Here is a 24,398-nt window from a genome sequence, read left to right on the forward strand (position 1 = left end):
GAGCTGTGAGCACTCTACATCCAAGATATTGTAATTTGACGGCGAGCTTTGTATTAAATTCTGCTCTCACCCCAGTGGTGAAGGAAAGCATGTGTCAGATAACACAACCATCATGAATTTATCATCGCATTTAAACATTTTACGTTTGTCAAAAAGAGTTAGGAGAGCCACCTGCCGAAATATTTTCATTTATGTATATAAACCACTTTAAAAAGGACTCTCCTGTGGACCTTTATACTACTGTTTGTGCTGCAATGCATGTGCAACCCCCTTCCTTTTTTTACACATAAAAATCTATCCTTGAGGAATCCAATAATGGTACAACCAAAAAAGAAATCCATTTGAATTTTTTATGTTTCCTTCAGGTCTTTTGAAGAATGAAGGCCCTCCTGGAGGTCAAAGTTAATGCTATATTTGCAATTACATTACAGCTGCAAAGAAGTTCTTCGTGGACCCTCTTTGGAGTCAGAGCATGTGCAATATTTTTCTAATTAAGGCATTTCCTTCATTTTTCTAAGAGAATGAATTTTGACCTCAGAAATTGCCGGTGAAAATTAATATTGTATGTATGTATCCTCACAGCTCTCATCACAGAAAAAGAAATCATTTAAATTTTTGTATTTTGTACCTTCTGAGGTTGATAGATGAAAGATAAATACACCCTGAAAAGGAAACGAGTGTAGGTGTAAGCCTTTCTTAAATGTTTAACACTGTTATTTCAGTAAAATGATCCCACTGGAGCAGAGATGTACAATATCTACTAGGCGCCGTCTTCTCGTTTTGCTTAACACTGGGTTGGTGGAGGCCTACTGTCCGCTGGAGTGTGGTGTAGAGCTGCTGGGTGTCAGGTAGAAAGAGAATATGAATGGCCCTCTCATATCAGTATCTGTGCTTCAGGACCAAAGCCAGGACATCTATGCTCCCAGCCTTTTGACCAGAACCTCATTAATCACACTCCACACATGACATAGAGTAATTACCCTCTGAGAAAGACACATTCAGACACACACACACGCTCACGCTCGCAGTATATAGCACGCTATGAGAGCACACGCCAAAGTATGCACAAAAAGGCAGAACAAACGACAGTGAGTTTGATGTACATGAACACATTTTTAACAGGTGTACTGTGGTTTGGAGACTGCAAACACACCGCACATTCACAACACACACTCGGTAATTTCAAGGGTAGATACTGCTACACATAGAGGGGCGAGGGTTTTTTTGGAGGTGTTGGGCTGGGTCATAGATCCCTCCTGCCCAGGGAGGGAGTCAGTCTGTCTAGGCATGATGAAATCCTCCACCTGTCCTCATTCATCAAACCCACTACACATATTAATTATCACAAACCTTCAGACTTACAGCAGAGGACACACACACGCACGCAGACAAACACACACACACACACATTTCCCTCCCCAAACCGCTCCCTCCGACTTGCACCTCAGTTAAAATTCAACTGTGGTGGCGAGGAACTGATGCTGGGTGTAAGTGCCTGTGGCTGTACAAGTCAGCAGAGTATTTTCAGAGGACGACTAGATGTCAGTTATTGCTAGCAGGGTGTCGCAACCCAAACTTGACAGTGGAGGTGCAGTCATATCGATCACACCGGGGTGCCAAAGATTTCCTGTGTTTTGTCCATTTCCCTTCACGCTGACCAATTACTAGAAAACCCAACTGACTTGGCAGCTTCTTTATTAGAAAAATAGGCCTTTTCCACAGTGGGGACATTTCTAAGAAAACCAGACAGCCAAGGATCTGAGACAACTTTTGACATTTTGCAGTAGGAAAACCAAAGATGTGGCACTGATCATTTCACAGTGGATTCACACCAGGAGCAACATCAATGACTTCTCATGAAAGAATAACGCCTAAAACATTACGTGTGTAGAGAAAAGACACCTCATATGGTAAATCAGTAGGTTAATTACAAATTACAAGCACCAGTTACTCATTACTCCTTTATCTAGCTACTTCATTATTCAGAATTCATTTAGGTTTTAGTGAGTTTAACTACACATCTTAAAAAATATCATCACTGTATCTTGTCTTGTTGCAACACTGTTGCATCAGCAAAACTTGTCCCCTGACAGACAGGCACATAAAGACCTGTAACCACAACTGCTTTTTTTTGGACAGTAGGTGTACAATAGCCATAACGATACACACCCACTGCACTGTTGTAGTGATAGCTGAATTACATTTAGGAGTTTCAGTTTGCTACTCCTGGAATTGCTCATCCAAGTTCACTGACACACCAACAAAAAAAAGACCTTCTGGTCTATAGTCGTACAGCATTCGTTAACACAATAAGCAAGTGTTAGCACCCAGTTTGATTTAGGGATTGAAACAGGGCTGCAACAACCACATACAGGTCTCATTTAATGCTACCAAGCTTTACAATGATTCATTAATCTGTAGGACACGCCCATATTTTTTTCAAATCTATTTTCAGAACAAACATTACAAACAAACCAAAGAAGCAAATTGGTACCAGAAGTATTAACAAGCATTAAAAAGCAACCCATTTCCACCAGGAAAAAGCAAAGCTAAGTAAGGGTAAATACAGGACACACACACACACACACACACACACAACTTTAAATCAATGATACTGTTGCTCACTGGATAAGGAGATAAGAAGCTGTTTGCTAACACGCAGGTTCACCATATCTGCTGAAAAGGCTGTATTATGTCAGTGCATGGTGAAATATTACCAGCACTTCTTCAGAAAGCTCATGAAGGCATCTTTAATTAAAGTGCTTGCTTTCTCTGCCTTGGAAAACAAATCTCTCAAGCTGGATCCAAGAAATGTTTGTCATATGTTGACTGACACAAAAAAACAAAAATAAATAAATAAATTTGGTCTTTGTTATTTACTTTTCTTGCACAATAAAAGCAGGAATAACAATGATAAACTGATCACAACACACATGCCTTGTTATTTAGGAGACCGGCATGTTTAGAAGCTCTCTCCACTGCTCTACTGCTTATGTCACAACGAGTTACAGAAAACCACTAAAAAAAACCCAACATGACAACTCTGTCACTGTGTGTGAAAATGGCATCTCCCCCTCTAAAGCTGCATAATCTCGACAGTTCTTCAGATGTTGTGTGATGGAAACACTGATTAGTTCTGTCTTAGGGCTCTTTATTTCCTTGGACTGTCTGGGAACGAAGAGGGGCAAATGTTTGGAAACCTGTCAAGCTGCCAGTTCACAGGATTAAAAATAAGGGAAAATGTAGCTTAACATCTCAATAGAGCGATGTTTCTTTTAAGAAGCAGTGAAAGTTGCTACTCAGCCCTTCTTTCCAGTGTAGTTTGGCCCGCTGTGTTATGTAAGGCCTTTTTTTTAACCATGAGGAGCTCCAGCTAACAACACCTATCACCTTACATCAATAAAGCAGATAAAGAATGTGTTGTTCCGTTATGTCTAATAAAATAAAATAAAAATTCTGTCTAATAAAACTTTGTTATGGCAAATGTTTGAACCTGGAAACATCTGTCGTGTACATGAACCCTGAATGACTGAGAAAGTTGTGAAGACCTCTCCCACAGTGACTCATGGATTCCCCCTGAGCTTAGTCTTAATTGGGAAGAGATCATTAGCTTGAGCTTCACCCTCTAATCTTTTTTTAAGCATTTCATAATAAGACAGAGACCAGCTTGTGTCCACTGAGAGCCACTCTGAAGCTCGCAAGATTAAAGTCCTCTAAATGACCGCCTTTAGTCCTAAGCACGGATGTCTACCCTTTTAATCAGACATCAGTCCTCATCGCTCCCCTGTTTCCTTGACACCAGTCACACTGGCAGTGCAGAACCTCTCCAAATCTGCTGGCCAATTACAAGGGACAGGAAAAAGATGAAAGCCCTATTACCGCCCTATCCTCAGCCATACGTCGGACCAATTAACAACGTGAGTGTGGACAAAATAACACAAGGGGGAGGATGCTCTTCCTCTCCTGGTCAAGTCGAAGGCGTGAACACAGGGAACAGTCAGCGTTGTGTGAAGGCAGCAACAAGACACGGGACAGTTAATTGATCTTCATTACGTTAATTATGGTGGAAAAGTGGAGCGTGGAATGAAAAACGGGTCACACTGCTGTACAGTTCTGCCCGGACGTTCCCCTGTTAAGCTTTGTGACGACCTTGAAACTACAGTCCTGGCAAGTGGTGACACGGCTTCAGTGACAGAGTGTGTGTTTGGCCTGTTTTTACCACACTTTGAAATCCTCAGCAGGCTGATGAGTTCCCTTGTGGTTGCATTTTGTCACCTTTCTCACATACTAGAATCTGAGCCTCTGTTTTGTGTTTAACGTACCATCTTAGCGAATCAAACTCCAAAAAGAAAAACCAGCATGCAAGGTTTTTCCAAGAATTACTGTGCGTGCGTGAGTGTGTGTGTGTGTGATTTCCCCCCGTCCACACCAGTGCATGGATGGCTGCACTGTCAGCAAGCCTGGTTCTGCCCTTGCATTTAAATAAACACCATCTGAGTTGGCTGGATGCGTATATTAACTGTCAGGAAGCTGCCACCCAGTGATCTCGGGGACTTTGACCTCTTTCCCCAGGGAGCAGCTGACGGGACGTTGCGGTGACAGGGTGCTGTCAGCTTCCCTGTCGATCTGCCCGCTGATACGCCTTACACCCTTGTCCCGCTTGACTCGCGACTCAAACGGCTTGCCTGTCTCCCCCATGCATTGGAAATGAGCCGCGGGTGCCTTACAGGATGCAATGAATAGTAGCGAGGATAGGATAAACACGAGCTTCGAAGACGTCTGTCATGAAGATTGATGGTTCCCTGGAATTTTTGTTGTCGTCTTGTCAGTACTATAAACTTTTCCCTGCTGAATAATTGAGTCCTTCAGCTGAAGAGTCGTGTCAATCTCTTTTTTTAGGATTATGCTGAGGCACTTGTACTTTTTTAGGAGCGTAACTCAGTCTGAGCTGTGGCTGTAAATCCGAGGTTTGCGTGAATAAATAAAGCCGCGATAGCGCATTTCCTGCTGGTAATACAACGTGCATGTGATTAGGGTTCACAGGGTTCACAGGGTTAAAGGCACAAAGTCATTTTAGGGTTGGTTTTCACTTATGTATGTATTCAAACACCCTCACTTGTTGCTGCTGGCCTGGAAAATGTAAATATAACCCAGCTGTCTGTCACCACTGCCTACCTGCGATCTCATCAAACGTTGTCACAGCCAATTTTCACATGTGGAAAATGACTTCTCTGCGTGCGTGAAACAAACCCTATAATATATCTCACATGCCATGATGGAAGTGGATTCTGTCACAGGTTACTAATTATGACAGCCCATCTTATCATCTCGCTTTTACCACCACCACATGAGACATTCAGCTTACAAGATGAAGCACACCTACTGTCCTCTTCTGTTCTTCCTAAAAGCCAATTAGGTACAAAGTTACAACAAAGAAAAGTTGTTCCTAAGCAAATTTTAATTAGATCTACCACTGTAGGCAAGAAAAGAGTTAATTGGTTGTTAAATTGCATAGGTTATGCTGTGAATAAGCTTTCCCTCTGCACCGTGCACCTACATACGACTGTGCCAAACATAATGCTGTTTATTTAATTTGGAAATGTGTAAATGAACCCTGAGCTCCCAAATGCAATTACCTTTACTTTAACAAGGTTTTTGCTTTTGTATACTGAAACATTAAGATATATTTTTGCTCACTCAACTTGCTCTGATGAACTCGAATATGCAGCGCGTTAATTTGTTTATGCGTGTGTGATGGAGATGGAGCGCGGCGCTGCATCGAGCCTGCCAAACTCTGCCCACCTCCCACGAAGCGCAGTGCTATAATTAAAAATTGTTGTTCTCGCTCTTGTTCTAACTTTCTTCTTGCTCAGAGAAGAAAACTCGTGTTACAGTAAATAACTTTGAGCTTTCTTCGCTATAGCTGTTCAACACAACAGCTATCATCCACACTGATCACCATCCAAATAAAAATCGTTGACCAGTGAAGTGAGCAACAGTGTAACATCGTCTCATTACAATACAGCGTTCTGCTCCGTAAGCTTGGGTGTTGCTGTTTGTGTAGATGATACTTTTGATCACTTTGACTTTTTTATTTTAAAGTGCTTCCAAATGGAAGTTTAGATTAAACCATGGTTGTGTGCACAAATTGCACAAATTGCATTACATGTATTTCCACCCAAGCACATCAAGTCTTCAGACAAAGCACATCTTTGTTGGTGTTAGCAAACAGGATCAAGAAGTACTCATTACACCAGCACAGCAGCAGACCGTTGAAATAAAAAAGCGGGCACAACACAGCAAAGACCCATTACAGGCAAATAAATCAAATTCGGCTTATGGTAAAATAATGTTGAAGCTATGGCGTACTGATGAGGTAATTTCCCTTTTCTTCAATTTTATGTGTCGACAATTACAGTTAATATGATAGCCAATATATAAACGACTTCCAAAGCAGCTTGACTGATGTGCACAATATAAAAATGTAAGAAAAAAAGCAGAATGAAATGATTTGTGAATTTCATAGAGCCATATTTTGTTCACAATAGAACACGGAAAACAACTGAGAAAATGTAGCAGCAACATCTCCTGGAATCTGGGACAACAAAAGGCTGAAACGTAAGTGGTGCTAAAAACAACAGCAAGAGGAATGTTTTGTAACGAGTTAGGCTAACTGCCAACAGGTGAGTAACATGATTGGGGGTATAAAGAGCATCTTGGAGAGGCAGAGAAGTTCACCAAGTTCACCAAAAAAATAGGTGTCATCGAAAGATTCAAACATTGGGAAGAAATCTTTGTGTGCAAGGGACAAGGTTAAATATCAATATCGAATGCCCACAGTTCTTAAAACATTAATACAATATTAATAAAACATTCCTGGATAATTGAGAATGCATCAAGACGAACACAAAAGGAAGTTCACAGCTTTTAGCAGCTCCCCCCCACCAGACAAACAAAGAGGCAGTTGGCAGTTAGAAATCAGCAATCCTTCACACACCCCCACTCCCCTCCAGAATTCTCAGGTAACAACCTAATTTACATATGAATGACTAGCCAATTTAGCTTCCACTTGGCTGAAGCTAAAGCCTAGCTAAAAGCCTACCAGCCATTTGGCTGGAAGGCGGGTTTTAAAGGTAGAAAGTTAGAAGCCTGGGACTTCCAGTAGCTTAAAAAACAGGCAAGATTTTAATGTCATCGAAGTTCTGTTGTTGCAATCACTGCACAGGCTCAGCAAAACTTACAGAACACAGTTTGCTTTGCTATCCACACATAGAGATGCAGAAGAAGAAGCCATATATGAACAAACTTCTTGGTGCTGCATTAGTTCCTATGGAAGCTTGTAAATCTGAAAAGGCGCAACAGCATGGCTCTGTTGTAGAAGAGTCCAAGTGCCGAACATTCTGCCTGCAATCCAGACCTTTCACCAACTCAAAACATTTGGTACACCATAAAACATGGTAGCAACTCAGTACACTTAGACATAGTCCAAACCACCTGTTGAAGTTCAAACCGAGCACTGAAGTAGATGTGCTTCAAACAAGTGCCACTCCTGTCAGCTAACAGGAAACTGAGGCTGCTGTTCAAGTGAGCTCACCAAAATTGGACAATAGAAGACTGGGAAAATATTGCCTGGTGAGTCACAATTTCTGCTGTGATGTTCAGATGGTATGCTTAGAATCTGGCATAAACAACATGAAAGAATGGATCCATGTTGCCATGTATGAACCACTCAGGTGGGTGGTGCAATGATGGCACATTTTATTCCCTTCAGTACCAGCTGAGTGTCATTTAAATGAAACAGCCTGTCTGTTGCTGGCCAGGCTCATCCCTTTATGACCAACGTCCACCAATTTTCTGATGTCACAAAGCTCAAATCATGTTAAAGCTACAATTCTGCCTGGTCAGAGTTCAATTCATCTAAAACTGGTTTCTTGAACATAAAGCTAGTATTCAAATGGCCACCACAGCAACTAGTTACATCAACTTGCTGAATCTATGCCACAAAGAACTGAGGCAGCTCTTAAGGCAAAAGAGGGTCCAGTCCAGTACTAGCAAGACGTACGTAATGAATTTTCCTGTGAGCATATGCGTTTGCATATATAAATGAATCATGCAAACTGATTTTCTAAGTAGATAATTGATACCAAAAAAGCTTATCTCACTTTGTGTAATGATATGGCTGTGATGGTTATTGCTAGAACTGTTAACTTAGCTGGAATGCTAAGGGGAGACGTTAGCAGAACAAGGCATAACTATTGCAGGTAGTCGACCAGCATTTTGAGTTTCTTATGTTTTGGTTTATTTTTCCATTATGGATTAGCTCTTATTCTCTGGTGATACGGTTTTGATTATAATTATATTCTGTTTCTTTAGCTATCTGATGATGATGATGATGATGATGATGATGATGATGATGATGATGATGATGATTATTATTATTATTATTATTATTATTATTATTATTTCTGGTTTAGGTTTTGTTATCTTGCCCTCATGTTTAGTTTAGGTTGCCTGTGCTCCCACTTCTCTGTGTTCCCTCCGTCTGTCTATGGTGTCACACTGTCTGCTTGTGAATCTGTCTGTTTAGTTCAGTGTCTTGCCTGGTTCTGTGTCTGAGTTTCCTGTTTTATTCTGAAGGTCTTTGTCTCATGTGAGTGTGTTCCGTTTACGTTTCCCCTGTTCCGTCAGCTTTGATTTCCCCCAGGTGTGTTCCCCTCCTGTTGCTCATCCCTTGATTGCTGCTATGTGTATTTAGTGTCTGTGTCTTCCCCTACTCGGCGGTGTCGCGTCGTTAACGTCTGTTCATCCTCTTACCCTCAACTAGCTGTGTGTTCTGCTTCCATGTTTCTAGTGTTTAGTCTCCTGCTCCAGTTTAGTATTTCTTTTCCAGTGTTTCAGTCCTTGGTTCCTCTGTTCAGACTTTTGTTTGTCTTTTGGTGAGTTTAGTTAGTATGAGTTTTTTCCCAGCAACAAAGCTGCACTTTAAGTTTCACTTCCGTGTCTGAGTTCTGCATTTTGGGTCCACCACTCCTGCTTGCCTGCCTGCCACACAGCAATTCATGACTAATAGTCGCGCAACACATGATATGTACAAGGCACGCACACAAGCAAAGTTAATTTTTTCAGCAGAGTTTCCAGTGTTTTGAGTTTGTTTCACTAAGGCATCTATTACATACATAAATACTTACATAAATATTTTTTTTATAAATACACTAGTTTGTATGTGCACATGACACACTTATAGCAACTTAATTATCATGTTGTTTACTCAAGTCTTAAAGGAAATAATGTTTTACTTTTGTCTTTACACAGATTTCAAGTTTAGACAGCAAATTTGTTTTTAATCAGGCAGCCCTTCTCTGAATGAGTTTTTATCAGAGAATGCCTGCCCCAGCCTCCACAGTCTCCATCATTTCACCCTGATGAAAACACAATTTTCCTTCTTTAGTTCTTTGGTCCTTCTTTAGTTTGGCCTATATTTATATATTAGTGCATTGTTAGAAGATCAACCAACCTTGTTTTGTGTGGGTTTTTTTATTTGTTTCAATTGAATCATGCAAATTTGAGACTGATTCCTTTGCTTCTTCAAAGACAATACTTAATGTCAGTTCATAAAACCTGTGCACAGTGCTTTGTGAGACAAAAAAGACAGAAAAAAAAACTTCCTTTTAACAGAGAGAAACCTCAGAGGGAACCTGGCTCAGGGAGGATAGCCATCTGTGTCAAACTGCTGCAGTGAGAGAAAAGCAAGGAAAAGAAAAGAATAAGATACAATTTAACAATGGCTTCGTGGTTAGTAATTAAGTCTACTCACTGCAGTATTAATTTGGTTGAGACATCTCTTTGCAAACAACTTACAGACAAGCTGTTTGTGGTTGTCTTCTAATTAAATTTGCAATTCATCATGGATATTGTGGGCAATGTCAAAAACACCCAGAGATTTTTTGTATGCAGAATATTAGGACATAATTATTATTTTTAAAAAGACATTTAAACTGAGATGAGTTAAAACAAAGAATAGAAACACTGCACGTGAATTTGTTTCATCTTCAACACTGGTTACGCTAATTAAGCAGCTATGATACAACTAATGCTAAGAGATAGTAACCGGTAGATTGAATAGTGCACTTTAGGGTGTCCAGTACATTGCATAGTAACATGCTGTGCGTCTTAGGTTAGAGACGTTTGACTGAACTCATTTGTTTGACAGTGTTATATTTAAATAGCTGTCTGTTTTAGAAAACCTTGTATGCACAATTAAAACTATCGTATTTCAAGTGTGGTCTGCATGACTTTAACTTTTATCTGTGATCAGACCTAACACCTCTTTATGGGCTGTCTTGATTATAAGAAATAATTCAATTGAAATTTTAATTTCTGTGCCGATGTCCTCCATGGTGACCATTCTTTACAAAGATTTTGAAATGCAAGGGAATGACACACAAATCTCTTGACCTTTGATGTCTGAGTTTAAGACTTGGTAGTTATTTTCCAGGACAGTTAAATGTTAATTTTTCACAGAAATGAATTTAAGACTTTTGAAATTTGCAAGAGACAATATCCAGGACTAAAAATACCTAACTTACTTTCTGCTGTTTTCTAATTATATGACTTGTAGCTTACACAGGATGGGTTTCAGTCATGTCTACATCACATACTGTCACAAATACTGACACTGCTCTTTGTTTATCCTTTAGATAAATGATTTACAGACCCTGCCTTATGGTAAAATGCCACTTACCTGCAGGTGACAGAAAAAAGAGGCATGCATTATATCACATTCAAAACGGTCGGTGCAAAAAGTTGAAAAGACCTGCAAAACGCAAATCAGTGCATTTCCCCCTCATTTCAGAAATGTTCTGTGAAAACTCAACATCTGTAGTATTGCAAGTAAAAGATGAGTTGCTGAAGAAGTGGACGCCTTCTTACAGGGGATCAACAGCAAAATAAGCTGACTGTCAATGCGTCATAAAGCTAAATATTGTGCATGTGTGAATTAACTACTCCAATCCATTATTGACATTAAAAGTAAAGTGCAGTTAGAATTTCTTATTTTTACAGTTATTTACCAAATATTTTTTTAAATGAATGAATAAATATAAATCACTGATAGAATGAATATAAATGCAAAGCACTTCATGGAAATGTACTAGGTTTACGTTGATCATGCAGTTGAATCATATGTTTATCATAAAAATGCCCAAATTTAAAATTATCAGCTAAAAATGAAATGTTTTAATTTAAATGTACCTTAGTTTTGTCATACAAAGCGTGATTGTCCAACAGCATTCGCCGCTCCATTCGAGCAAACCTCCTCAGGTCTCTCTCAAACTGCTGTGAAAGGAAGAATTGATAGTCTGAAATTAAATACCTATTTTCCTTGTCAGCCATATGACTTTAAAAGGAAACAGCGATGTCTAAATGCATTTTGTATTCCTGGAGGACTTCTATGTCTTTTCATTATTGTTATTAGCAAGATGGTTATAGGATATGAGACTTTGCTGATATGAAATCATATTTTCATCATGTACACTTGGCCTTAGATACCAAATTGTGGTTTCAAATTGTGGTTCAAGCACCTCTAAGATGTACTGAATAACTACTAGTACATTTCTTTCTACTCACACCTTCTTCCTGCAGCTACCTAACTTTCATTCATTCTCTATAATCCTTCTTACCCTGGAGCCGCTCCAGCCAAGAAGAGTAAAGGCGTAGCGATCCACAGGTGGAGACACCAAGTCCACGCGTACAGCCCTCCAGCCTCTCCTGTCTTCCTCAGCAGTTTGGAGACCTCCCTCTACTTGGCTGTCCTCCAGACGCAGGATCAGGAAACACTTTGCAAAGTGGTCCATGGCCTCAAACCTGTGGCAGGGAAGCTTCGACTCATCAAAAGTAGAGGCCTGGTATTCACAGTAGAGAAGAATGCCCTGTAGAAAATAAAATAAGGATGTGTTCACCGGTCTTTTCCATCTGCTTCTCAAAGATACAAAACAGTTTATAAAATGTCATCTGTAATATCTTAATATGTTGACCCGGGCTTCAGAGCAACCAATACGTGCAGGCGATGTCTAAGATGCATCGCTTGCACATGTTGCAGGCTCACTGAAATAAAATAATAAAGTATTATTCTAAATAATCTGATGATTAGATGTGCAGGATAATTCTGGTTTATTTCATACAGAAATCTTAATCTAGAAATATTTTGCATAAAATAATATTAGCATGACCTATAGAACCACAATGGCCACATTAAAGGAACATTCACTGAAGTGAAAGAAACCGAACTATTAAAAACTCTAAGACTGACATAATAATGTAACATTTGTAGTATTTTGTCCCCTTAGTCCTAATACAAAGCCACATTCTTGTCAGAATAATAATAATAAGAATAATGTCTTGTCAGCGTTCCAGTAATTAAGACGCACGGACATAAAAGCCTCCATTATTATGTGTTCCGCTGACTGGCACGAGCTATCGAATTTTGTAATTTGTATTTTAAAAAGACTCAATTACTAGAATCCTGTTCAGTGTTTAAACCTGGATCAAAAAGCACAATTAGAGTGAAATGCTTCAGTTCACGGTGAAATGTTTTTTTCTTAATAACCAACAGATTTTTTTTCCCCGTGCAAACTTCTCTGTTAATGTAGATAAGCTGGAGAGTTTTCTAATATCTTTGCCAAAAAACAGTTCAATTTGTGTTGATATAATTTGGTAAAATATTTAATTGGAAGATTTTGCTGGTGTATCATTGACAGCAGTAATCGCATCCCTGTCTTACCAAGAATTGAGTCTTTAAGCATACTGAAGCTATGAAGAGAGCCAGGTTTCATTCCCAACTCTTCAAATAAAGATATCAGATCGGGAATTTGATGTGACATTTTCCTCATTCGGTATTATTTAGCTTAAAGAGTTCCATATTGTGCATTGACCAAACTCTTTTATTTTTTCAATGCTTTACCGCCACCATATTTCTGATATTATCAAAATGGTTCAGCACAGGGTGAGTGAAGTAGTTCTCTCTGAAATCTGAATGAAATTCTAACAAAAAGTATTGCTTTACATGAACAACTTGCTTCAGAACCTGATTCTTCATAAAAGGCTGCTTAGACACAGGCCTGAGGGTATTGAAAAGACTGAGTCATGGTAATGTCTCTTTAAGCAGTGTTGGATTTTTGCTCTTCTTAAAATAGTGAGCTGAGGAATGAGTATATTTTTCTTGACATGACAAATTGCTGCATGCTCACACTTGATGTAAATTTCACACACAAGTGTTGAAAAATATAGATGATAGCCATGTGAAACTGATGGCCAGAGAATAAGAGTTAATATTCAAAATGACTGAAGGGTCATTCACAAGAATTATTAGTAGTGAAACTTGCACACAATGATCACCTAATGGGTCTTCACCTAAACTGTGATCAATGTCAGGGTCGCATTTGTCATTTTAAGGGAAGTAACCTATGAACTCCTGATTTGTTAAGTGTCTGTTGGACAGGCTAAACATTTCTGTGCAGACCGGATTATTAAAAATTGTTTGGCCCATAAATTTAGCAAAAATATATATGGTCCCCATAGAAGGAAGGCAAGGCAAGGCAAGGCAAGTTTATTTGTATAGCACAATTCAACAACAAGGTGATTCAAAGTGCTTTACAGAGACATTAGAAACAAGAACAAATAAAAAGCATGATTTAAAATTGATTAAAACAAGCAAATAAACTAACTAACTAATTAACAAACAAACAAACAAACAACAGTATATAAAATCAAAACAGATAAAATCAGAACAGTAGATAAAATCAGTAGTTAAATGTAAGTTTTGAAATTTAAGCTTAAAGTGTGGATTTGGTGCTTTATTCAAATGCAGCTGAGAACAGGGGAGTCTTCAACCTGGATTTAAATAAACTGAGTGTTTCAGCTGATCTGAGGCTTTCTGGGAGTTTGTTCCAGATATAAGGAGCATAAAAGTTGAATGCAGCTTCTCCGTGTCTGGTTCTGACTCTGGGAACTGATAAAAGACCGGATCCAGATGACCTGAGGGATCTGGATGGTTCATACTGGGTCAGGAGGTCATTGATGTATTTTGGTCCTAAACCATTCAGAGCTTTATAGGCCAGCATCAGAACTTTAAAGTCTATCCTCTGACGGACAGGCAGCCAGTGTAAAGACCTCAGAGCTGGACTGATGTGGTCCACTTTTTTGGTCTTAGTGAGGACTCGAGCAGCAGAGTTCTGAATGAGCTGTAGTTGTCTGACTGATTTTTTAGGTAGACCTGTAAAGATGCTGTTACAGTAATCAAGCCTACTAAAGATGAATGCATGGACTAGTTTTTCCAGGTCCTGTTGAGACATCAGATCTTTTATCCTTGATATATTCTTGAGGTGATAGTAAGCTGACTTTGTTATTGTCTTAATGTGTTTTTCTAAGTTTAGGGCTGCATCCATCACTACACCCAAATTTCTCGCCTGGTTTGTGGTTTTTAGATGTATAGATTGAAGTTCTCTGGTGACCTGTAATCGTTTTTCTTTGGCGCCAAAGACTATTACCTCAGTTTTGTTTTTGTTTAGCTGGAGAAAATTGTGGCACAACCAGTCATTGATTTCCTCAATGCATTTACCAAGAGCCTGTACAGGGCCTCGGTCTCCTGGTGACATTGTGATATATATTTGTGTGTCATCTGCATAGCTGTGATAGTTTATTTTGTTGTTGTTTATAATCTGTGCCAGTGGGAGCATGTAGATGTTAAACAGAAGGGGTCCCAAGATGGAACCTTGGGGAACTCCACATGTGATACTTGTCTGCTCAGATGTGAAGTTACCTATTGATACAAAGTATTTCCTGTTTTCTAAGTATGTTTTGAACCAGTTTAGTACAGTTCCTGAAAGACCTGTCCAGTTCTCCAGTCGTTTGAGTAATATGTTGTGGTCAACTGTATCAAATGCTGCACTGAGATCCAGTAAAACTAGGACTGACATTTTTCCACTGTCTGTATTCAGACATATGTCATTAAACACTTTGGTCAGAGCGGTTTCAGTGCTGTGGTTCTGTCTAAAACCTGACTGGAAGGCATCGTAGCAATTATTCTGTTTTAAGAAGTAACTGAGCTGTTGAGAAACTGCTTTTTCAATGATCTTACTTAAAGGAGGACGAATCGTAATGACTTTGGTGAGCTCTCCTGTACCATCACATCCATTAATACAATTTTCTTCCTCAAGCCAAGATGGGGAAACAAAAAATACATAAGAAGCAAGAATCATCCCACTGACCTTTACAGAACCACATGAAAAGACATGCAAAACACTTGAAATTTCCTGACATGACACATTATGTTCTTAAAGTGGTACACCTTTGTGTTTCATGTTTCACAGTTTATTGCCAGCAATGTAAAGATTTAAAATTGCCCCATCAGATTAGCTTACGTTCACATCAAGACAGCAGTGATTGAAAGAAAATAATTCTTACCTGGAACTTAAATCAGAGGTAATAATTGAATGTTAAGCATTAACCCACATAGCAAAATTGGTATGGCCCAGATCTGGCCCACACAATGTGCTTACACATGGCCCACATACCGCAAAGAGTGACGGCCCTTTGGTGGCCCAGATCTGGTTTGCCAGAGGTGGCCCACACATGGGCCAGCAAAAGGCCAGTTGCAAACACACTGCTGGTTCTGTGCTGGCCCATGTGTAACCTCTGGCAAACCAGATCTGCGCCACCAAAGGACCGTCATTCTTTGTGGGATGTGGGCCATGTGTAAGTTGTGTGCAGCCACGGGCCAGTTGCAGACACACTGCTGGCCCAGAACAGTTTCAGCTCTGGCCCCAGATGTCAGCCTAATGTGTACCTTAATCAAGCCATGTAATAACAACATGTGCCAGAACATAATAGTGCAAAAGTAACATGAGGAAACTCTGTTCAGACAGTGAATGGACTGATTCCTATATAGCGCTTTTCTACTCTCATGGATTATTCATCATTATTAAGTGCTCTACACAACATGCCACAGTCACCCAATCACACACTTTCTCTAACTTGAGTGCTTCCTAACTACATTCATACACATTCACATTCTTGAGATGTAGACGGGAGGAGCCAGTGATTGAACCACTCATAAGCTACAGCCACCCAGTGCTAAACATGAGTAAACCCTCACTAGGTTTTGGATAAAGTGTATACTCACAAACCTGTCAAACCTGCATTTGAAAGTTGGCTACCATAGCAGTATAGTATTGCAACATGGCATTTGGGTCTTCTAACTAAAATAAAATTAGGAACATAAATAGTGCCATCATTGCCAGACCTGACCCACATTTGGTTGACATACACCCTGCCATGACACCAGTCAGTCAGAAGTGCCAGCTTGATCTGGGCCAGACCTGTTTTCTATGAGCCTGGGCCACATAAAACAAACCACAGTCGGGCCAGATGTGGCATGCCATCACATAAACAGCGCCATCTGTGCCAGGCCTGGCCCATATCTGGATGACATACCACTTACATTGCCAGGAGTCAGTCAGCAGGACCGGTTTGACACCAGATCAAATAATCTAATAGACCAGACTGAAATGACAATTTAAAACCAATTTGGTAAAGGGTGTGAAGTACAGTGATTCTATGGTTTTGAGCAAACTAATTTAAGGTTTTAATGGACAGAATGCCATGAACATTGGTATAGTCATTCACAATTTCCTTAAATTAAATGTAAATGCCTCTGAGATTTTCTGACTTCTGATGCCAGCGTGATGAGTTAGAAGTTACGTGTAATTTCCGTTCAGAAACTGTAAAAGGATTCACATCAGTGCGATCTTTACACCCACTAAAGATCGCCATTTATTGTGATGGTGTCAGCAACATTATCATGTAGTGTCAAATGTTGTGCTGAGGCATAGTCTCACAGGGCTTAGACCAAGTCAAATAGCAGTCAAAGGACACATTTGGCCCCAAAAACAGAATTCAGTGGTTACAATTTCATGGATTACCCTTTTCATACATCTTCTGTGGATTTAAAATATACTCATAATACTGGAACATTTAAAAATGAATAACTAATTTCCATTACAAACATTACATTAAGTAGTGGCAGTTTAGCACAAATAAATGGCATAACTGGGAAAACCTCACAAATCCTAAAAACCTGAGGTGCCCATCTACACTAGTTCTTGTCCGTCAGTTCTCCAAGTACCTTCTAAGTGTCCTACTTAGGGAAAAGTTCATTCAAGGCACATTCTTGATGCATTGGGATGCTAGCATCACATGTTGATTGTCTGTTTTTGTTGTTGATCTGAATAGTTACATATCAAATGTACTCTTTGTACACATATGACTGTGTGGCCACTACCAGCTCCACCACCATCATCAAGTTTGCTGACGACACCGTCGTGGTGGGCCTGATCTCTGATGACAACGAGACGGCCTACCTGAAGGAGATTAGGAATCTGGAGAACTGGTGCCAGAGGAACAACCTCCTTCTAAACGTCAGTAAGACAAAGGAGCTGATAGTGGACTTCAGCACTAAGCAGGAGAGGAACTACCAGACCCCTGTCATCAACGAGTGCCCAGTGGAGAGAGTGGACAGCTTCAAATACCTCGGAGTTCACATCACGCAGGACCTGTCATGGTCCTGTCACATCAACACCGTGGTGAAAAAGGCCCGACAGCGTCTCTACCACCTCAGACGCTTGAGAGACTTCCAACTGCCCTCCAAGGTGCTCAGGAACTTTTACTCCTGCACCATAGAGAGCATCCTGACGGGAAACATCTTAACCTGGTTCGGGAACAGCACCATGCAGGACAGACAAGCTCTACAGAGGGTTGTGCGGTCAGCTGAGCGCACCATCCGCTCCGAGCTCCCTGACCTGCACTCAATCTACAGCAGGCGGTGCTGGACCAAGGCCAGGAAGATCACACCACCACACAGTACTGACCCACACATACAGTTCTTACACACACTGGACATTCTGGACATTATTTTCACTTCATTACTTAAATCACGCTGCTGTTGTTGTGTATATGCTGCTGTTATTGTGTATATATTTATTTATATTTCTTCATACATTCTTATATAGTTCTATATTGTGTATTGTGTATTTTGTTGTACAGTTATTTTATTTTCAACTTTAATTTATATATTTTATCTTATTCTCCCAGTTAAATTTACCCTTCATTCTAATTTGTGTTGTACAGTTATTTCATTTTTAACCTTAATTTATATTTTATTCCTTCCTAGTTAAATTTACCCTTTTTAATTTTTCATATTTATTTCCTATCTTATTCATAGCCTTTTCCTTTTTTGTTTTCTTTAGGTCACGAGCAGTTGTCCAAGCATTTCACTACATATCGTACTGTGTATGACTGTGTACGTGACAAATAAAATTTGAATTTGAATTTGAATTTGAAATGTTTAAAAATCTCAAAAGGAAAAGAAACAGAACTCTAAATCTGTATAATCTGACGTTAGACGAAATCCTGAGAAATTGGTTGTCATTGTTAAAAGAAATAAAACACTGCATCATCACCAAGCCTGTAAAGCTTCTTCTTTCAGTCTTTTGTTCCTGCTTTTAAATATTTACATTGATTTATTGAAATTTATACTGTACGATCAAAAAAAAGCACTGACTTTGAGTTGTGGTAATCCATCAGGTTAAAACTCATAAAATAATTAGAGAATGAAATATGTCTACTGGTTAAACTGAGAGTCTTAGTGTGAAAGTCTCAACTGTTTCAATAAAGCTCTAAAAAGTAGCTCTAGAAGGTAACAGTGGTCGTGAATGTGCACACAGGCTTTCATCAGTAAAGCTATGAATACCAGGGAAAGAACTCGGGCCAGTGTGTGAGCATGTTTTCAGACTTGTCATGGGCCTAGAGAGTGCTAAAAAAGGGGGGATGGATGAGTGTAAGACCCAATAGAGAAACAAGCTTTCAGTCAGCAATAGTAGATGGCTGGAGCCCATTCTCTGGTAAATGGCTCCACTCCTTAGATAATGAAAATCTCTGCCAAGTAAGATGTCAGTGCGTTGAAGAGAGAGGATCACTGATGAGAAACAAAGCCATAAGAGTAGAGGAGAGTGAAATGGAGTGAGTGCAAGAGGGTTGGAGAAAAACGAGTAGATAGGGGAAAGAAAGAGAGGTAAAAGACAGATAGTCCATGAATTGATTTCCCGGGACCTCGCCCTGGCCGAATTCGCTTCTCCCTGGGTGTAGCAGTGTTAAGGCGATTAAGATTACAAATTGTCAATTTAATTCCAGCACCCAGAGTAATTGTTGGGATACTACTCTCCTCTCACTGGCCATAAATTTGCTTCACTCTCCTTAAAGAGCAATAATTGGGGAATAGAGTGCAGTGAGCAGCTACTCTGCCTGTCCAACTGATGACTGAGGTTAATCACGAAACATTAAACACCTTGTCAGCATAGCCCAGATAGCCATTACTAAACAATCCTGCCTGACCGCCGAACGGCACGAGTTATCAGACGAGGACAGCTCTCCCCACGGGGGCCACCGAGATGGAGGGCGCTGAGGTACCTTAGGTGGTGACACACCAGGGAGCAGATCTCAAAGAAATCACCCTTTTCCTCTAATTATCTTTAGGAGTGAGCTCATGTGTTGTGCAACTGCAGGCAAAAGAAATCTACGATGTCACCCGCTGCTGCACCCCTGGACCGCTCTCCCTGTGCAATTACAGATAACCGCTCGCCTTCTAATAAAAGGCACGGACAGGAAAGTTCCCTTTCCATTTAGTAATAGCTTAGCTACAGGCAGTGACAGTTCTCACTTGGATAATGAGGGCAGAATGACAGCATAAAAGCACTTAAATACTGACTAATCTGAAATTAAAATCCCCCTGAGCCACACTTGAGACGAGCTGTGGGAGAACGTCTGCAGCGCATCTGATTCAGGAGGCCGCAAATGTAGGTCACTGATTCCGACCCCTCCTGAAAAAAGAAATTTTTTTCTCCAGCTTTGAATCACGCTGATGCCTTCAGAGAAAGCATTAATGAGCTATGGTGACAGTTGCACAGACCATTAAGTACCTGAATGCGGATGCCCTTCGCCGGATGAGGTTTGCGGCCCTGCTGCCTACACACATGCAGTACAGTACAGCGGCACTGATTTCTCTCACTCTCTCCCTTTTCAGCCTGACACGCAGACACACACAAATCCAACATAAAAACAGGATGTCATGAAGTTCCCCGTCTCAGCATCGCCGGGGGCTGTTTAGCCCAATAGCGCTCTGTAATCATCTCCTACACAGCAGGTACTGTCAGCGAGCATCTGAGAGTAAGCTTATTCCACCAGAACTGTTTACAGAGGGAATTACAGAGGAGGACAGCAGGGAGATAATCTTTCCCCTGAAAGCTTTTGCCTATGAGCACTGGGTGGAGGGGGGTTCAAGTGAACATGACTTTTGAAATTGTGATCAGAAGGTTGAGTGTTTTTCTTATTTGATGATTTACACCAGGTATTTTCTTGAGAGTGTGATGAGTGGACGCAGAAGCCACCTGCATCCAGAAGACAGCAGCATCCTTATCGGGCACACTCTGATCTCATCTTGCATTCTTTCTGACTCGCAAAAAAGAGACATCAAACCCTGCCTTCAAGTTGCAGATTAGCGTGTTAGCCAGGACCATCTGAAATGCACTTTGACTTTGATACAGGGCCTCACCAGAATGAAAGAAACTGATTTGTGAAATGAAAGCAAAGCGGTTTGTTCATCTGTCCGCATGTGCGTCCTCTCAGTGTCAGTCGGAGGAGCCATTACTGATCCAATTTTATTTAGATCTCAAAGTGACTAAGCCTCCGTGACTGCCGAATAACCTCGGCCGTATGGGCAGCTCTGTCTGAATCACTGATTTAGCCACAGGGAAAACTCTCCAATTACCAAGCATGCTGACCAAACACAGAACAATAAAGCCTTAGTTGAATGGCATCATAATGACTGCAATGCATGCAGACCTCAGCCTTTGCAAAGCAGTGCTTAAACAGTATTTAGAGACAGAAATGATAGATGGACGAAGGATGAGGCATGGCCCTCTCCGTCTCTTCGTCGCTATAGCCGGGGCCAAGCTGAATCTCATCTGTCTGCCACAGAAGCTGGTGGCTGACCTTGCTTCTGCCCCCAAGTTATGCTTTCAGAATTTCAGCAGTAGAAGGGGGTGGGCAATGAGGGGGGGGAGGGAAAAAATGATGAACCCCTTTTTACAAGGACGTTTGGAGATGGATGTATTTTTAACTCCCTTCAGGCTGTGGAGGGGTGCTGGATGAAGGGGGGATGGGTTGGGTTCCAGGGGCTGCCTATGATATTAGGCCTGAGTGAAGACATGTCTGCCCCCAGGGGCTCGATTGCAGATGACAAGGTTACACGACTTAGAGTCAACCTCTGCTACCTCCACTTAATCACTGTCTCTTGTGTCCTCGTCCCTCCAGACGGTCCCCTCTCCATCCCCATTCTGCCCACCCTGCTGAGAAGAAAGCTTCCGGTCTTATCACGCCGTCCCTTCTTGGCTTTCTAAAGCCTTTTCTAACACCTGCCCTTACCTGCCTAATTCACTGTCTCACATCCATTCTGCCTCCTATCCCCGTACATTCGCACATCCTTTCACACCTTCACCTCGCTGCCTCTGCCTATAGTGGATTTAAGTGGCTGCAAGTGGTGAGAGCTCCGCGCGATAACATGCAATAAGTAGGAGGTAATTATCGTCAGGATGGACCTCTGAAGGAGTGCAGAGATGCGGAGGTGGGGATGGAGGAGGGTTGGGGGGTTTGGAAGGGTTTATTTTTAAACCCCAGCTATGTCAAAAAAGAGGTCAGTGACTAGACTAGACTAGAACAGGCAGCGTGATTCTGCTCTTTATCAAACACTCATCTCTTTTTCATGACCCTCTTCAACTATGCATTTATGCAAGGTTGAAGACAGTGTTGACAAAGAAAAGTCCTTCCACAGCCACATTTTCTTGCGCTGCCCGTTTTTATCTAACCGGTCTAACCAACACTGTCCATGATGGCCTTTTACAGATCAAGTTTTTCTCCTGCATGTGTCACCCTGCTCAGAGGAGAGGTATCTGCCTGCAATTATACTAATAGGGACTTTTTAGCAAGCAGCACTGAAGGGAGGCATAATGACTGGGATGTCATTTAGTCCTGTTAGTAGGAAATGTTTTCTTGGTGTTTTCATGGGCAGTGTCTCTTTGTTGGGGAGTATCAGACAAAACACCTGCAGCAAAACATGCAATTCAGCTAACTCAGCTTCATGTACAGCCACTGATGAGACTACTGTATGTACTCGACATGATTTTTAAACCAAGACAGAACACCACGGATTTCATTCATTTTCAGCTCAATAGACTTAATATATGTGTTTTTGACGGGGGATAAAAAACAATAACATGTTTGACTTTTATGCTTCAAACCAGCAGCAATCTCTGGGGTTGACCAGAATATAGCATTAAGGAAATGCCAAGACCTGCAGTTCCTTTAATGGCCACTTGAGGCTGACTCCAAAGGTGAATCCGTCACCTTTGACTCAGTGTTATTATGCCTAACTAAACAGCATTAAAACCATGTTTACAGCTGAGTACAAGTATACAGTTGATTGAATGACTGAAAGTTAACCACACAAAAACATATCTCCAGCTGAAACTAGCTGCGTTTTCCGAGCTAAAAGGATAAAGCAGCCAAGTTCCAAAGAAAAACTTGAAAAGGCATCAGAACTATTGCTCAACACCACTTTTAAAAAAATTATGAGTCTGGCTCATTGGAAGCAAAATATGAAGAAATGAGAAGTGGTTTTAAACTTGTACTGTACGTGCATCGGTTTATAAATCCAAGCTTGCACACCAAGCTAGCTTGTTTTCACTGCTTACTTACCACTTTACCCTCTTCCCCAAATAAAATTAATTCTGGCTCCAAAAGAAGAACTTTGCAGCAGCAAAAGGACAGGGCTTTGGTTTAATTAGTAAATTTCCCCCAATAAATTTGGAAACGAGGCAAGAAAAGGAAAAGTCCAGTCTTAGGAAGAGTCAAAAGTGATAGAAACAACATGAAAACAAGTGACACTCTCAGATATGTACAGACTGGAGAGAGCTTCAGGATCCCGCAAGGACACGTGTTAAATCTGTTAGATCAGTGAGAAACAACACCTGTGTTTATTGGCCTCGTATAATCAGGTGTTTTAAAATAATCTGGCCCTTGTGACATCGGCGCAGTGAGGCAAGATGTGGGAGAAGTTATTAATGTGAGTCGCAGAATTTAAAAATGTCTTCTTGTGTTAATAGTTTTATTCAAGACTGTTAGGTTAGTAAAAATCTCATGTGTCTCTTGGCACCGTGACTTTTCACAGTTTCTAACTAGGCCACTAGAGAAAGTTAGGAACTACAGCTTTAAAGCCTGCTGCTCTTCAATAATCACGAATCACAAGGACATTATTCATGGATGAAAAAAAAAAAGTTTTCCATCACATTTGAATTTTATTCCTGTTTCTCAGAGTTATCTAACTATATATCCAATCTGTTGAGCAGTTCCATAACTGAATGAACTAGTAGACGGTGAATAAACCTGGCCTACTTCATTGATTTCCTCCTCCCATGCACAGAATAAAAACTTCAAAACTAGAGGAGGTGGGTGTAATACTGCATACGTCTATCTATAATTTAAACACCCTGGATATTTGTTTCAATTGTTGTGCTTAACACCCCAGTTTCATGTAATTGCAAATGTCTTTTATGCAACAAGTTGAAGTAGAGCACTTCTGGAACCCACTGATATTTGTCACATTACCATGATATTAGCAGCAAATAATTGTTGTCATTTGAGTACAGTCAGTAATTAAATCACTGTGTTTATGTAAACATAATCCGACATTAACATTGTGTCTCTCTGTTTTATCTCCTGTTCGTATATTTCCTCACTCTGCTCACAGTCACTGTCTGTTTCTCTGTCTCTCTTTTTCTTCTCCCCTCTCAGCCACTTCTCTTTTTTTTTGCCCATTTTCCATTAAAGGCTCCATTTTCCACCATGGGGCATCCAGTGCTGACCATGGTCCTTGAAAGCCCTAAAAGAAGTTCTTAATGTAACTGCTAAATTGTACTTTTTTGTTCCTAGAATCACTCACACCTTCCAAATCTCTTTTCATTGCAGGCAACTAAATAACTTCTTTCTCTCTAATTTTCACAAAAAAAGGGAGCTGTGTTTCCAAGGACACAGCTCTGAATCATGAAAATTTGACCAACTCCTTTAAGTGATTTAGTTTTGAATCATGCTGAAAACTTCAGTATCTTACAGCGACCGCGAGTGAAAGACTGGCTTTTGGTTTCAGGAGGTTTTTCAACATATAGTGCAACAGTTATATATATATATATTATGTACCAGAATATGCATATGTCCCCTCTGTGACTTGACTTATGGTG

At 40.5% G+C, this 24,398-nt stretch overlaps 1 protein-coding gene across 1 annotated transcript in view; it reads right to left on the minus strand.

The window, feature by feature from the left end:
- dntt (deoxynucleotidyltransferase, terminal) overlaps positions 1–24,398 on the minus strand; it is a 108,202-nt gene that overhangs the window by 28,107 nt on the left and 55,697 nt on the right. Inside the window, exons 9-10 of the mRNA XM_082556417.1 lie at positions 11,679–11,927; positions 11,251–11,334 (exon numbers count right to left, since the gene is read on the minus strand). Coding sequence (XP_082412543.1) covers positions 11,251–11,334; positions 11,679–11,927 — 333 coding nt within the window. The remainder of the gene's footprint in view (positions 1–11,250; positions 11,335–11,678; positions 11,928–24,398) is intronic.

The sequence above is a fragment of the Aulonocara stuartgranti genome (genome assembly GCF_965226115.1).
Source record: "Aulonocara stuartgranti genome assembly, chromosome: 13".
Taxonomy (NCBI): Eukaryota; Metazoa; Chordata; class Actinopteri; order Cichliformes; family Cichlidae; genus Aulonocara; species Aulonocara stuartgranti.